This window comes from Nothoprocta perdicaria, unplaced genomic scaffold (assembly GCF_003342845.1).
Source record: "Nothoprocta perdicaria isolate Ctin4 unplaced genomic scaffold, notPer1 scaffold_13, whole genome shotgun sequence".
In the NCBI taxonomy this organism is placed as follows: Eukaryota; Metazoa; Chordata; class Aves; order Tinamiformes; family Tinamidae; genus Nothoprocta; species Nothoprocta perdicaria.
The window spans coordinates 7,656,269-7,674,000 of NW_020454427.1; the positions used below are offsets into that span (position 1 = coordinate 7,656,269).

At 37.9% G+C, this 17,732-nt stretch overlaps 1 protein-coding gene across 1 annotated transcript in view; it reads left to right on the forward strand.

Moving 5' to 3' along the window:
• Positions 1–17,545: 17,545 nt before the first annotated feature.
• DCTD (dCMP deaminase) overlaps positions 17,546–17,732 on the forward strand; it is an 18,539-nt gene continuing 18,352 nt past the window's right edge. The window contains exon 1 of the mRNA XM_026033540.1: positions 17,546–17,599. Coding sequence (XP_025889325.1) covers positions 17,556–17,599 — 44 coding nt within the window. The 5' untranslated portion in view covers positions 17,546–17,555. The remainder of the gene's footprint in view (positions 17,600–17,732) is intronic.

Sequence of the window (17,732 nt, forward strand, 5' to 3'; positions counted from 1 at the left end):
TGCTGTGTATCACTTTTTCTTCAACTTTTACAAATTTCGAGAAACTTTAGGATGCTTTTAACAGTTCAACAAAGCCAAGTTTTCATATCTTATATTCTCCAGGCAAAAGGATCGGCAAAGCAGCAACAGATAGGTGGCTGGCAGTGCGCTCACGCACACATTCAGATAAACAGTAAAATTAAATAATGCAGGAGGTTTGTAAAGCCTAGAGAATCAGGGACTAAGCACTCCTTGGTGATCAGCTATTTGTTGAGTATTGTGAAGAGAAACTTCTTATGATTCTGTTTCTCTAATCTGAGTCTGACAAGTGGAGAGTACAAGAAAACAGAATGGTATTTGGCGTACCAAGCGCTATTTCTCTGTGGGGATGAACAGCTTTTTTTTTTTAATTTGCAATTTTATTGTATTTATAATTAGCCGGCTGGAAAAAAAAAAAGTTCTCTTTTAGCATCTGCAGTGATGCATTGATTCTTTCATTACAGCAAATACCCATGACCCCCGGTGTTCAACTGTAAACAATAATAGTTACTGGCTTCATTAGGAAGCTAGCAGATGGCTTATAAGTTCTCATGGTAGCTTTTATCCATTTGAGGCCTGCAGTGTGCAAATGTTTGTCTTTTGAGCAGGATGAAACAATGTAAAAGGGACTCTGTGCTTTGTTTTTATTAGTAGCATTTGGATTGTAGATTTGAACCTATGAGAGAGTACAGTTCACTTCTGACTGCAGGTGAAGTACTTGCTGGGCCTTGCCTCTGCCTCCTTGGCACTTGTCGTATGGAAGAAATCAGGTCAAATTTCACTTCTGGAATTTTAACAGAGATGTATTTTTCTTGGTGGAATGCATGTTTAAGACCCCTTCCTCTTCTTCCCTTTGCCCTTCCTCTTTCTCTGCCTCTTACCCTTCCCTCCTATTAAAACCAAGTGGTGCCYCCTTTCAGCAGAGATGCTGCATTGCCTCTAGTTTTTCCTATACAGGAGGAGAATCTGACCGTGAAAGTCACTGATGATGCCATTTTGTCATTCCAAGACTGTACTTAAATAGGCGATTTTTTGAATACAGTTTTGGAATACCTGATGATCAACAGCAGCTCATTTACTGTGGTCACCAGTTTGGCCCCTGAGTGTGATGATCTTTATGGTGCTTCCCTGATAGGCTGTGTGCAGTTGCAATGACGGTCAAACTTTACTTCAGCATTTATTATAAAGCTGCACAGCGCATAATATTTGCATGAAAACTGTATTTCTTTGAAGTACATCTGCCGTTGCTACTTATCCCTCACCTAAAGATCTAACCCTTTACATGTGACATCTTCAATGAAGAATAAGCAGCAGGAGCAGATGAGCTCTCAAGAAATAAAAAACCTATTTTAATGCAAATGTACTAGTAATTAAAAATGATTGGAGAAAAAAAAAAAGCAACTGAATATGTGATACTTTCAAACTCAATTTGAAGGGTAATAGTTTTAAAATTTTCCATAAGAATTTCCAGACTCTTTAAGTGGTTTAGTTTTGAAAAGATTCATAATTGTTACTCAATTAATGGGATATTTTTCATATCAAAAGACATTATGTTTAAAACAAGTTTGGGGATAATGGTGAYGGTATTAAGTTTTAAATCTTGTAAAGTTTTTTTTTTTGGCTATAGTCAGCTGAACTGCCATTCAATTCTGTGAGTGAACTAGTTGTTCTCAAAAAATAAGCCTTAGACCTGCTTCAGGTCCCACATGCCTTCCATTATGGAAAGCACACCAAAATCTTCAACATTTACTGTTGTTTAATTAACTATCTCACTTTTCCTGAAAAGGCATTTTATTCAAACAACAAACAAACAAGGACTCCATATTTAAACTTTATAAATCATTACTTATTACTTACAAAATCAGGAAGGGGAAGTTACATTGTGATATAAACACATCCCACAATTCTACCCTTTTAAACTACAGCAAAGAAATGAGAGAGATTTAATTTATATCCATTTCGATCCAACCTAACCTAACCTAACCTAACCTAACCTAACCTAACCTAACCTAACCTCTCTCGCCACAGTAAAATAGTTTGAGATCATCAGCATTCTCAGTTCTCATAACACTCCCAGAGAATTTTAGGAATGGAATAAAACCATTGTCTAAAAATTATCTTAGTTTTGCTTATCTTTAAAGTTGTAAGGTTGCAGAGTTAGAATACATAAACTTCTGCCATTTTTTCCTATCCTATTTAAATTCATTATCCAGTGTACGGAGGCAGTCAGAGCTCCCAAATGATAGATGCACCTTTATTGATAAAAATAAGTTTATTTTTGATGAGTTTGGAAAGGCTAGGTGATTTTTATATACACACACATACATATATACCTTTACAGAAACAATGGAATGCTGCATAATATAGATTATGCAGCAAAGAATGAGAGAAAAAATGAGATACTGATGATTGATTACAGCTTACAGTTAGGTGGGAAGAGGCAGGACCTGATAAATAATGCAAATATTTTAAAATTCTGTCAGTGATAACCTAAAGGGAATATTGTGATTTCCAATATAGTTGGGAAAATTCCTTCACTAATACTAGCATCTAGGACTCTTGAACAGCAGAGTAGAGATACAGCCCACACACTTCACACAGACTTGGTAATGCCTTCTATGGAACAGCTAATTCTATCTTCCTTTGCATTTCTGTTTGTTTCTTTTCTTTTTTTTTTTTTTTAACTGGAGGGAAGGAGGGAACACAAGTATGAAGTTTGGCAACTACAGAAAAACCCTAATGTAAATACTCAGAATAGGACTGACCATTACTTTTCAGTGCTTCAAATTTCTGTGGAATTAAGGAACACAGAAGGATACATCTGGCCACATTAGACCACATCTGGAGCACTTGTGTCCAGTTCTGGGCTCCCCAGTACAAGAGGGATGTGGAGCTGCTGGAGAGAGTCCAGTGCAGGGCTACCAGGATGATCAGGGGCCTGGAACATCTGCCCTATGAGCAAAGGTTGAGAGAACTGGGTCTGTTCAGCCTGGAGAAGAGGAGGCTGAGGGGGGACCTGATCAGTGTCTATAAATACCTCAAGGGAGGCAGTGAGGAGGAGGGGGCGGCCTCTTTTCAGTGGTGGCCAGCAATAGGACTAGAGGAAATGGCCACAAACTGCAGCACCAAAAGTTCCACAGGAACTTAAGGAAAAATTTCTTAACAGTGAGGGTGACAGAGCCCTGGAACAGGCTGCCCAGAGAGGTTGTGGAGTCTCCTTCTTTGGAGATCTTTGAAACCCGCTTGGACGCAGCCCTGTGCCACGTGCTCTAGGTGATCCTGCGTGAGCAGGAGCGTTGGACTAGATGGTCTCAGGAAGTCCCTACCAACCTTAAGGCTTCTATGATTCAATGATAACAGAGGTTGGATATAACTATGGTGGAGATGGCATAGGGATAGAGAGAGAGAGAAATGGCTGCACAGTGTGTTGGCCTCCTCTCCATCATGTGACAACCAGGAATGTGGCTCACTGTCCAGTGCAAACGTGGGAAAGAAAGGCAGTTTGTCCTCCTCTACATCTTCTTCCTGCTCCAGTACACTTGATCCTAGCTAAGATTTSTTCAAATAAAATATTTATTCAAATATTTCAACTCCACTTTCATGCAAACTATTGTAAGTTCATCATAGGTTGGTTTAGCTGTGCCTTAGACAGCTACACCAAGTGCTTGAGTTTCTTATGATAATGAACAATTAAAGCTAACTGAAAGCACCTATATTTTTATAATTGATTTAGCAGTTGATTGTCTCTCAAGATTAATGATTCTCCTCACTCAGAAAATAAAGCTGTCAGTTGATGCCTGAAGCTATATTATTTTTATTGCAAATACCACAGATGAAGCAACATTTCTGTCAATTATGATTTTAGAGRATGCAACAGATTATTTATAAAAGTAGACGGCATAAAGGACAATGTTCAAGGTTTCAGTGTAACCATAGTTGATGTCATTTTTTTTCCAGCACAGTAGTAAGATTGCTTCCATTTCTGCTTCTATCATCATTCTTTTTCACAGCTGCTTCACTCTCTACACATCTATTAAAACCCTTATTATATTCCTTTAACCTATTATAAACACCTATATAAAATTCCARGGCATCTTGAAAGCTTTGTAAAAGAAGAACTTAAATGGAAAATTGTCCAGAACAGGATCCCAAGGAAACTATTCTCCAAGGCATTACAAAATTATATGCTCTTAATCATTGGGTCTACTTCTATTCATCATTGCACTGATGCTAATAGCAGATTGCTCTGTTTTGCATTTGCTATGAAGAAAAGATCATTAATGTTGCAAAACTAAGCACTCCAAAGTTAGAAGCTGACAATGCTGTGATAAGAAGCATTAGGAGATTGATGTAAAGAGGGAGGGCTTCATCTTAATTTGTGGATATGAAATCTGGAAATCTACCAAAGGTAGATATCTGAATGTCTTTGAAGACAAATTCTTTATGAAAATATTAGATATGAGGTACAGATGTAAGATTCATCAGAGAATCTGACAGCACCTTTATACTACAGCCATCCAGTAAGATGATGAAAATATCTGAGATGTTAAATATTAAGCAGGAGAAGCCATAGGTTAATTTAAGAGAGTCATAAAAGAAAACCATGAAGACTCTCCATACTGACTGCTGCTGAGAAAGATTTAATAACATAGAAGATCTATGAAGAGCTACACAAAACAGACCAGCATACCAAGATTAGTTCATCCCTTTACTGTGAGAAGGGTTCAGATGGAGCAGGAAAAAGGTTTATTTTGTTCTCTGTGCTTTGATCCTCAGCACAAAAACCTGTGAGAGAGGATCCCCACAATCACTGCTTTCAATCTTATTTTCTCCATATGCCTCTGAAATCAGCAGGGAGACAACTGTGTTGCTCCAGATTGTGTATGTTAGAATTCACCGTGAAAATAAGAAGACTTATGTTCCATTCCATTCCATTCCATTCCATTCCATTCCATTCCATTCCATTCATTTTATTATGCTGCATTTACAATCCTACTATTTAATTCCTTCCAGTAACAAGTTAACTGTGATGGCTATCCGCATTTAACCTGTGCCCTAAAAACATCACGGCAACATACAGGAATCTTATGGTTTTGCTTTGTTGGGGAGAGGGCTGTTTTCTGGTTTAGTAGGTCTTGCACATGAAACAGAAAGTGGAGGTCTTGTGTCATATTCCTTTCCTTCAGCCAGGATTGATCTTATATTTCCTTCTTCCTTCTGTGCTCAGTACTCCTGAAATTTTCTCTATCATATATGTAAATGCCTCCTGATGGAGTCTGACAAAAGCAGCTCTATCAAACTTTACCCTCGTATTCTTCATCTTCTACCTTCCGGTTAGTTCAGTTCTAGGCTGCAGAATACTGAGATCACAGACTGGATTTCAAGTCTCTAAAAGCAACACGGAGAGTGGTGAAGTTTTGTGTGCCCAGAACTCACACTGATGCTCAGTGGATGAAGAACAAGTTCAAACTTCCGAGAGCAGCACGTTTTGCACCGTTTTGCTGTACAACAGGCAACTGGAGTATGAGTAACAGAGCAAAGTCACCCTCTATCATCATTCAACAAAGACTAGAAAAGTGTTGTCACCGACCTGTATGTCTCCTTCTGATTTACTGAGAACAAGAGGAAGATATGAGAAGAATTAATTTTACTACTCTGCCAGTCACCAATGTGTCTGCTGCCTGAATTACCAGTTCATTGCACAAAGACAGCCAAACAAGTGAACTCATGAAAAGAACTTTCAATCTCTGTTTTCATGGATAGGTTAAAACTTATATTTCAGTTTCTATTTCTTCTTGTACACCTTTTTATAAGATTTTGGATTTAATAAGCACTTCACTTGAGATCATTCACCATTTTCTGCATCATTTTTGTATTTTCCATTGTTTGYCTGATGCTAAACAACTAACAGTGCATATGGTATATTTTGCATTCCAACTGATTAGTTCAAACATAAATGAATCTAAACATTTATCTAAAAAACAGATGTTTTAAAGTATATCTATCATTGAATATCTATCATTGTCAGATTTTTTACATGTACAATATAGTCTATTATTTAGGGCATAATCTCTGTTTTTTTAATTTCTTATTTTGACTTTTATACATTTTACATTTATTGCTGCTAAGGCATACATACCTCCTGTTTCTTTTCCATTTGGTTTGGACTGTATTTTCCCCCTTTCTGTTCATGACTAGCTGTTCCCTGCATTCCTGATGCTCATCAAATTGTCCTGCAGCTCTGTCAGTTTTCCAGCTCAATAATATGACCAAGATGAGGGTCTAATGTTAAGTTCTGTGGTGTTGCATTTATCATCTTCCTTTTACATTTATGATCATTCTCTGGCTTTGTAAGGAAGCCAGTTTGTTACCTAGTTGAGTTTTACTTCCTTACCTTCTCAGCCTATTCATTAATAATTTATTTGGTACTGTATTAAAAGCTTCTTTGGAATCAAAGTAAATAATGTATACTTCTTTATCCTTGTTTGCTTTTGCTGTTGTTTCCTCAAAGAAATTAAGCAAGTCTGTTATGTATGATTTCTCTTTTGGTAATCTTCACACAGAAATACTAAAAATTGTATTTACATGGAAGTCTAGGCAGTTTACCAAAATAGAAATGTTCCGCTTGTATTTCTTTAGATATCCTTGTTAATATATGAAGCATCATTTACTATTTTACTGAGAAACCATATATAAAACAATATATTTGGAGCTGTCCCCAATGCAAAAATCTGACTCATATGACAGAAATGAACTGCAATCTAATAGAGAACAAAGCAGATTCCATTAAGAAAAGCTTTAAAATGTCATGAAGCACATTTCACATACAAAAATCTGCCAATCACATTTTTACATCAGTTACAGTTTCATAAAGTACCCTGGGGTGTGACTCTGTAGCAATGTGAGGACAACAAAGGAAGAGTGAGACTGCAAAATGTCACAAACACATTAAATCTGAAAAGTACCCATTACATTTGACGCGAGAACGTATTAGGCTGTTATATATTTAGAACTGAGACTCCTTGAAGATTCCCTGCCATTGAAGCCCCTATGAATTCAACAGAGGTTCGTGGTTTGATTTGACACTTTTGCCATATGCTGTTCTTTTGACTTCTTTCAGRATTCCGTGAGCTCGTTAATGGCAATCGGGATTTTTCTGAGCAGCACTTTTCTGCACAGAGCAATTTTCCTCAGTTTTCTCCCAAGACTGATGCCAGGCCTAGGCCGAACACACTCACATTCCCTTTGCATAAGGTTCTCCCTGTAAAATCCCCAGGCGCCTGCCYTATACTTCCTGGGTGATCTATTTTCTACTGTCTACCTCACTACCTCATAGGTACTCTAGTTTAGCAAACCCTAAGTCTAACTTGAACTCAGGTCTTTTGGAAATCAGAGCAGACTGTATTGACCACATCACCCCATATTTTCCATGTCTTTTTTGACTGCTTAATAATAAACACTTCCCAAATACATTGTATCTATCCAGGTATCCCCTAATATTATTGTTTCTATTCATTTTCCCAATTCACACGTCAGACTTAAATTCCTATGGTTCCCTGGATTTTGTCTGGAATCTTTTTAAAGACTCGATGTCACATCTGCTGCCTTCCAGAAGCAAGGCAATTTTAAGCAATAAGCTCTACCTGCTGTGAGTAATTCTGCTCTTTCATCCTTCAGTTCCTTGAGAAGTTTGGAGTGAATACCATACAATCGTGGTGATTTTCACTTTATCTATTTGTTCCATAATCTCTTCTACAGTAATTTCAATTTCAGACTGATCTTCTGATGGATCCCCTGCCAAGAAAGGTTCTAGTTTTGGAATCTTCCCAGTTCCTTCCACAGTGAACACCAATACAAAGAGTTCACTTAGATTCTCTGCAACGACCTTGTCTTCTCTGAGTACTCTTTTACGCCTTGAAAGCCAACTGGTCTTACAGACTCTGGCAAACTTCCTGCTCCTGAGGTGTTTTGTACAGAAAAGGATTATTAGTTTTCATTCCTTTTGTTAGTTACTTTCAGATGTTTTTAGGCCTGCCTTATTATGTTTTCACATTTAACCTGCCAGAGTGTGTAACTTTCTTCTTGTGTCATTTGAACATGACTYCAGCATGTTCAAAGATGTATTTTTGCTTCTAACAACCTCACTTACCCTGTAGTTACACCACTTTCCTTTTGCCTCTTCTAAAGCCTTTCTTAAGAGATAGTATATATTTCTAACGTAATATCCTTAAATAGTTATCCTTGGTGCCTGTGTAGAGCTGAGACTCTTAGCTGCCCCTTTTAGCTTCTTTTTACAAACTTCTTTCTTACTTTTTTTTTTTTTTTTTTTTGAATTAAAATAAAACTGTGGGGAAGAATTGCCAGAGCACAAACCTGCAGCTATTCCTTGACCATGCTCCAATCTATGTGCAGCTGAAAGAGATTCCTGGAAGAGCTGTATTTATAATGAAAAGGGAAAGGAAAATAGAGGGAGATGCACGTGTCCTGTTCTAGTACTTTCTGGCCTCTCACCTGACTTTCCTTTTTCTTCTGCTTTTATGGATAATTCATTCAGCTGCCCAGTATGTGTCCCTCTCATATCACTGTTACTTTTGGAGAACATTTCTATTTTTAGTTGTGTGGCAATCTTCCTGCAATTTTGGGACCATGAAAGTGGGAACACCAGTCACCTCTGATATTATCTCTGAAATGATAATGGCAGTCAGAGTGATCCTTTGGACATTAAGGCTATTGGTAGAAGGAATAGTAGGAATTGATAGGATAGTAGGAAGCTTGCAGCTTCCCTGCTAAGATGAAAACTCTTCTTGGTATCTGTTTAGTGAGCTGTTTCATGTGTCTGGCATACACCGGGTCAGCAGAAGCCAAGGGAATGGCTCAGTACTAGGTCTCTTTGCAGAAGTCAACTGTGAGAATCAAAATGAATGACTAAGATTGTGCAGGAGGAAGGCGTAGGTCTGTCATCAATGTGATATGGACAGCTGGCATGCCAYAGGTGCCTCAAGTCTCAGGCTGCTGGGAAGGTGTCTTGTTCAGGAGAGTGGCCCACTCATCCAAAGGGAGTACCTCTGGTGCAGGGCAAGTGTCCATCCTGCCAGGCAATCCGTATCATGGCTAAGGGAGCTCAGTTGTGACAYTCAGAATGAATGCCTGTGGCTCCAGAATTATGAGGGTGCTACGCTGTGGGTGTATCTGCTGCTAGGCTCTTCCTGGGTTGGTCTTAGGTGTCCTGGATAGTCCTTGGACCTGGCTTGTTGCCTCATCTTTCCCTGATGGGCTGTCAGCAGGGCCCGTTGTGGTCACTGAGTGGCCTGTGCTGTGGCCGTGCTCAGCCCTGGCTCGTCCTCCTTTTCCAAGCAGCTCTGCTCCTGCTGCTCCCTGACAAGCTTTGATCAGCTCAGCCTGAGCCGGGCTGTCATTCGGTCCTTTGCATTCCTGGAATAGATACAGTCCTGCTCGTCCTTCCTCTAACATGCATGGATCTCTGCTCTGCACAAGATAAAGAATGTGAGGCTCTTCTACATGATCACAAATCAAGATTAAGTCCTTGTATAGCATAAACTGTGCTGTTTTTTATTCATTTGCCCTTTACCAATGAGGCAGCTCCATTATGGGTGAGATGACTTTACCAGCACACTTGCTATATCCCATGCCTAGCACCATTTTGAGCTGCAGCACAAAACCTATTCATTTTTGGTTTATACATTAATATTTGCCAGCAGGCAGTCATAAGTACAACAGAAATTCTGTACCAGCACTTTTGACAGGGTTTTCCTGGTCCAGCTACTGTTGAATTATTAGGAGAATAAAGCAGAAAATCATTTTTAGAAAGTTGTTTAGTGAAAAGACTATTTCCATCAAGAAGCCTCTTTTTTTTTATGGGGTACCTGATACACTACAACTAGCTAAATATAAATAGCTTTATTAATATTCCTTACAGCTGCAGGCTTTGAGAATAAAAACATTAGCTCTCAGGCACCATAGTAGTTCTCATGCACACTGTAACTCATTTCAGCAGATATCATCTTTCATTTGTCAGCTCAGAAAAAGTGACAAACTCTATGCAATGTAAAGACATTTATTGAGTGCAAAAGCTGATATTTTCTCGGTAATTATCTCAGCTCATACCACAACTTAAATGCACAATTCACATTCTTTTGAAGTTACATGAGTCTTAGCTGCTTCCTTCCCCTGCATCATGCTTGACAAATTCAGGCCCTGTTTAACATTTCTAATTATTATGTTTTTTAATTTGGAAGGAAATTACACATGTCAAGCTATTCTATAAGTACATAACTTTGCGGTAAAAATTTATTCACGGAAGCATATTGTCAACTTCAAAAGCTCAGCAATTATGAGTCAGCTCTCCTCCCCATTTTGCAACATTTAATTAATAATAAATTAAGAATTTGCTTCATTTGCCTGGTGATTTTAGGGGCTGTCAAATTCACTTAGTTCACACTTTCCAACTATAACGTCTAGAGAAAAATCTGTAAATGATAGCTCATATTTTCTCATTAGTATTTTCTATCTCAAGCCTTAAGTAAAACATCAACTATTGTAAGACTGGAAATAAAGTAATCATAAATGGTAAATCATATAAAAATAAGAGTCCGGCAGGTAGTAGTTTAATATGTAAGTGAGAGCAGTGTAAGTTAGTGATTGATTAATTGTCCTTTCAATTCTACCTAAAGTTTCATTTCTTGGCAAGACTGAAGRTAAAATTGATTACTTGTGGAAAAAAAATAGATGATGATGCTCTAAATTCAGAATATTTTCATTAATTCAAGAGGCTGCTTGAATAGCAATAATTATATATAAATAYTATAAATAATGTATAAATGTATAATATTTAATAATATAATAATAAATAATATAAATAATAATGTGTAAATAATGTAAAAATGTAAAATCCATACAAACAGTATCCTAAACATGGTAAATAGCAGCCAGTCCATGAAGTGAGTTGCATTCATTAAAATGAATTCTGACCTTGAAATATAAGCTTGTAAAAGGTGGAATTGTCCAAATATTCCAGTGAGTGAAGTAGATGACATGATGAATATTCAGCATAGACTAGAATAAAGTACAAAACTGCATAATTAAAAACAAACAAAAAAACAAAAAAGCAAATCTATGGGTAGTATGATGTAAATAAGTTTTTTAAAATATTTACTTTGCTTCTGTAGTTAGTATATGTCTATAATTGTAAATGCTTGGATATCAGTAAGTATTATTCTCCTGACTTATAAAAGGTTAAGTGATATATAGGGAAATAACCATAAATGGAAACAGAGATGCTGACAGCTTTTTGCACCTGATTTCTGCAAATGAGTCACAAAGGAATGTAGTTTCGAAGCACAGAAAAAAMCAGGCAACACACATTTAAGATTCCAGCATTTTGTTGCCTGCCTGTTGAAGAGAATGCAACCATTTTAAGGGGGAGCTATGAAATAAAACATTGGTAGGTATAATATCTTCCCAGGCTTTGTGCAATTTATGTTTGTTTGTTATATCCAAAATCTTGAGCATCTGTATTGCTTATATATTTAAATACTATCTAACATAGCGTCTGTATTGCTTATATATTTAAATACTATCTAACATAACTCTTGCTATCCTTATTATTCTTGTAAAAGGTTAATGTTTTAAGTCCTATTTAGCCCATGTCTCTAAGCTGTCTTTCAGAAACAGGCTCACAAGCTAATAATGTATTGAGAAAAGATTTCCCTTTATCATGCTACATTTGACAATTTGAGTCTCAGGGTTCTGTTTTATGAAAAATGAGTAAGTAAGGACAATTATTTTACCCAGTTATGTTATATTCCTTCATTATGGCAATATGTCATCTTATCTTCATTCTTCCCTAACACGGAAGCATCTAATTGCCTTTGCTGCCGTCCATTGGACTGTTTCCAGTTCTGCTGTATCCTTTCAAATCCTGGTAACAAGGACTGAATACAGAGATGGAAACATCTCCTCTTACAGTGTTTCAGAATAGCACAGGAAACACAGATATCCAGGATGTTATTATTCCTAATAATGTTGTTCAGAGACGATGAATTTCACCATATATCTTGGTCAAGACATCTACTTCTTGGGATTCTTCTGAGGACTGAGTTTATGTGCAGTTGTCCACTAGAGAGCAGGCTGAGACCAACAAACCCATTTTGTTTTCGCCATAAGCTGAGTTTGAACCCAGGTGTCTTAATGTAAATCTGAAGTACATTAAAGCATTGCACCTTCTAGCTTCCACTGTGAGTACATACACTGCTATCAAAGTTGATGGATATAGCTTGTGAAGCTTAGTGACCTAAGGTGGTGATAATAAAGTATTCTGGAACCTGGATAACATTTTATTCTGTCACTATGGTTTTCTTGCTCTGGTGACATCAACTAATTTGTACTGCTTTACAGGGAATTTCTGTATCCACTTTTTCGCCAGAGTCTCAGTTTTCTTATATTGCTCTTACTCTTTTCTGTCAGACTGAATTTCTTTCAGAGAGAAAATATTGCTCAATATTGATTCCATTGCGCTAGATAATTTCAGGTTTTCATACTGCAGAACATCTGAAACACTKCTCAATATCTTGATGAAATGCCCAACACAAAATGCTCAAAGTAACCCACAAAAAAAAAACCCCAAAGAGATTCCCCCACTTCTCTTATCCATTACAGATAGTTAAGGTAAATTTAATAGACTTTCTGCATACAAACATTTTCCACCTTTCACTTATAATTCAATTGTATTATAAAAAGTTCTACTAACMACAATAACCACTTTTCACAAGCCCCAACAAATTCTTACAAATTTTTGAACTATTTCTTATTTTGCTTGTATAAAACCATCATCTTCTGTGGAGAAATRCTCACCTCTTATAACAGGTATACCAGTGGAGAGACTTGGTGTTTTCCTTGTTACTGTCCCTATAGGATCTGCTGAACTGTCGTAGCAGTAATGGGGAGCATCTTATTTTACTTTCCTATAAATGAAGAATATCACATTTCAATACCATTTGGTTCCTCAGTTTTGAAGAGATAAAGTACACCTGCTATTTTAATTTATCTTCCTATGCTGGTCTAAAGGCTGTTCTCAAAAGATAAATTTTCTTCAGCAAGTAAAACCCTCATGCTATTCTTGCTGTATTCTGAGACACAGAATAGAATGTATCCAAGTAATGTCTATCCTTCCATCACAATCTATAGCCCATCCCTCTTTGAATTTCTTAATGACTCCAGCTTCAAAGATCACATCCTGCTCTTTGTCTTCTTTGCCTGGTTATCTGTTTTCTACAGCACAAAGGTCCTGTGGCACTTCCATGTAGGAATTCTTCATTTAGCATGTGTTGTCTGCTGAGTTGGTGTCTTCCTAATGTGAAGGCGTACTGCATTTATTTATAATGGTTTTAAAGGTACAATAATATTAAATAAATATGACTACAACTTGAAAGATAAGAGAGGCAAGCATCCAGCCTGGGTTATTTCAGGCTGAATAATAATGTTTGTCTGATGTTGGCAACTAAACCCAGAATCTCATAATGGGAAAGTGCCAGGAAACCTTGAGAAGGAATCACAGTGCCAACTCTGAAATAAATTAGCCTTACTAGTGATAATATTTTTTCCCTCAGATCAATAGGGGCAGCAGAGAGTTCCTGCTTCTTCAAAGCTGGGATGTCAAATGTATTTCCTGTGACAGCTCCAAGCAGCACTTGCCCTTATTGATGTGTTAAGGCAGCCTGGACCCTAGTTGCTTCTCCACAACTAGCTCCGTGATTTCAGGAAACGGCCAGAGTTTGAGGAGGGAGAGATGATAAAAGAGCCTGCACGTAATGTGATGTGATATGATAGTGGCACCGAGGTGCCTCTGCCCTGCTGCCAAGCTAACCGCAGGACGGGTTACACARTGAAGCTCTCTGCCGTCCTCTGTTCTCACATTTTCCTGCTACTCTACCCAAGGAGAGGGCAAGCTACTCCTGAGGAAGGAAAACTCCTTTGGTGGTAATGGGTATTTGGGGAAATGGGAGAATTACCAGACTTGGCAAGTAGGACAAAGAGATCTTATGGTGCTGAGGTGAGCTATAAAACAAATAAGGGGGTGATTACAGCACTAATGTTTCTCTTGGATTAATTTTACTAGCTAAAGAGGCATATTTGAGAATTCTTATTTATTTATTTTTATTCTCACCTACAGGTTAGCGAAAAGGATAATTTGTCCCTTATTACAGAATGAATCTAGCAAATTCACTTTAATTTTTCCAGTGCTAAAGCCTATATAGAAATGTATGAGAATGATTGTATATAACAGCTCTTACATGAAGATTTAAGTGTTATCTGAAGATACAGTTAAAATAAATCATAGGAAATAGGAGAACTGTGTATAGAAGAAATCTAGTTTAGCACAAATGAAGAAAATTTTGAAAGGAAAACAAGAAACCTGGARAGAAACTCCACTGAGACAAACATAAAAGGAATTTGTATCAGGAAAACAAAAGGACAATAAAGAGCAAACTACTTGGCCGAATTTGAAGAGATACACGTGTTCWAGGTTTCATACATGAGACAGAAGAGAGAAGGTAAGTTAAGATCTCTTTCTTCTGAGTTTAATGCAGTGATTATAGGTCATGGTACTGTCCAATAAGAGGTTTTAGAAGTTGATGCATCACATCAGATTTGGGGACTTAGAGAAAGGTCACAGGAATAACATAAAAAGCCACTGCATCATGATAGGAAAATCATGGAGAAATGAAAAGGATGTAAACAGAAAATAATCTTCTTAAATATCAGAAATAGCTTTGAAAAACAAGGGGAAGGTAACAGAAGAAACAAAGCTGCAAAGTGTGTGGGCAGGTGTTGAATACAAGAAGCAGCATGCCAAGAAGATAAAATTCTACATCGAAAGAAAAAAAAAAACCCTCACTCCTRATTATGGCATAGTTATGATTATGACTATTTTTGGTGGGCAAAGAAGGTAATTCATATTTTGGAAGACAAAGMCAGGGTTGCCAGATGACTTGGAAACAAGAAAGTAAGTCTTAGTTTGCTTTCCAAATGGCAACTTGGAAAGACACCTGGGATTTATACTTCCCACTGGAGATAAAAAAAAAAAGAGAACACAAGCAATATTATGGGTTTTTTTTCTACCACTTGTCTTTGTCCTGCTAGTGGTGCATAAAATACATAAAATGAGGGATTTGGCTTGCAAGGACAAGTATGGATTTATACAAAACAAGGAATTTAACAAGCAAAAGATTAGTCTGATACATAGATGTAAACATCAAAAAAAGAAGAGAGAAATTATCAGCAAATAACATAATAGAAATAATGTATTAGAAAGCACAAATCTAGCAAGGGAATACACTGATATCAAAGTACTGATGAGAGGGGATTATGACACTGGAAGGAGAGTGGAGTCTTAACTGGAAGAGTCAGAATAAGTAAAACAAGAAAGCAGACAAAATAAAGGAAAAAACAGAGCATGTCAATTAAAAATTTTAGGTGACATGAAAATATAACATAGCTGTGCATTATGTAAGAGAAGACCATTTTAAATAGTAATATGTATATGCTTATTAGACCAGGTTTCAATAATTCGGTCTTGGAAACTATAGAAAGACCTTAATACTGGCTGGATTTTGTCAGAAATGCAGATTAGGCTCAGTTTTATTGACTGCAGTGAGAGCTTTTGGCATTAAAAAAAAAGGCATTTTGGTATTGGTTAGAAATCTATAAAAATATASGCACAAACCCAAAGATTTCTATGTCCTGAATTTTGACACATGAGTTTGAAAATACTGGATTTATTAYAGGCTTCAGCCTGACTGGAAATACCCTCATTCTTAAATTGGCCTTGCTACTTGTCCTATGTTGTTTTCATCAAAGGCTGCTTTGGCTGCCTTTCTTCTCACCTTGATAGACAGGTCCAAATTTATTCAGGAAAAAAAAAAAAAAGTTACATAGTGAAGTCAAAACTCCTGTAGCAATTCTGAAATACTTACACTCCCTATTCAAAATGCTACATTACATAAATCAAACCATTTATTGATGTCTGTTTCAATGGAGTTCAATATTTTTGAGGGCTGGTTTACTAACAAGCTGCAGCTAACCCTGTTTAGGTTCTCACAGCAAGGGGGTTGCATCAATAGCATTTTGTTCACAGAACAAAGCCTGAAATTGCAACAAGCCTCACTTGATCAGTGAGGAAGTCATAAATTCACATTCTCCATTAACTTAACTGTAGAAATTGTAAATTACAGAATATTACCAGGCGCTGCCTTTGTATTTACTGTAGTCTTAGTGTGTAAGCAAGTATGGATGGAACTGTTTAGCCCAAGTAAAAATTAATATTTGGAAATACGCTTGGAAGATGAGWCATGCCTAATAATGAATCTCCTTCTCTAACTATGAAAATTACCCTGTCAGCTATCACTGCTTCTCTGAAAGACAGATAAGAACCAGATGTTAAAATAAAGGCAGACATAAAGGCATATTGTATTTACTTCTTTTTGTCCCTCTCCAAATCTTGTAATTAGTTCCTGAATAATTCATTCTATTAGAGGGAATAAAAAAAAAMMAMYTYYTTTTTTTTAAAACYTTTCCCCTAAGTTTAGAGAGTGATTTCATGGTATTCTAGCAAAAAGTGCAGAACACACCAGGCACGTGGCAAATATTACTCTCTGAATGTCATTTGACATATATGTTATGTTTGGGGAAGAAATCTCACTTGCCAGAGTTAACAAGAGTTTGCTGGCAAAGGAGCAAGGAAGTGGGGAGAAAACCTGAAACCCGATTTTTTTTTTTTCCTGGAACTCCTTTGTTTGATCAAAAACCKACACAAGATGGTTGTTGGTTGTAGGAGATGGGAACATTTCATAGCTGGTATAGGCCTGTGCTGACAGGTAGTTATCCAGGTGGTTARCACATCTTTCAAAGTTAGATATTCTTACTGATGGGAAGCAATAGGGAACATTCACAACTAGTTTTGGGAGTACAAAGCTGTCTGAAGAGGAGGTCTGAGTTTCTGCTCCCCAGTTGTCTATGCCTACCCTCAGCAAGCGGGGCTGTAACTTGTCCTGTGTGGGGTATGGGAACACGCACTCGGCTATCCTGACATTCYGGGGAGCTTCAACACCCTGCAGTAGCTGGAGCTGCTAATAAAAAGTCATTACTTTCACAGCAATTTTACATGCAGRGAGCAAAAACGATTTGCAGACATCCTAATAGGTTAACGCCAAGTTTGGATAAATAGCATTTACATCAAGAGCCTGTAAGAAGTTGTATGCTTCTGTCGAAGCGTTATTTTAGAATTAACGCCTGTTAGAACACGGTACCGAGGCGCACAAATGCACTAACGGCAGAGACTTTTCAACTCCCGTGAGATTTAACGAACCATGGGAACAGTTCCCGCCTCCCAAACCGGTTCCCACTCGCCCCCCTCAGCGCCACGACATGGCGGCGGGCGCGCCCCGCCCCCTGCCCCGCCCCTTGCCCCGCCCGCGCGCGCTTTGGCGCGAAACGGCAGCGTGGCCCGCGGTGGCGGCGGTATGAACGGTTGTGGATCTGGTCGTGAGGCCGCTCTCCATAATGGGTACGGTATCCGCGATCTGACCCGGGCCAGCCGTGCCGGGGGGGCTGCGAGTGCGGCCGGGCCGTTGGGCGCGGGACATGGAGGTTTAACGGCCGTTGGGCGCGGGACATGGAGGTTTAACGGCCGTTGGGCG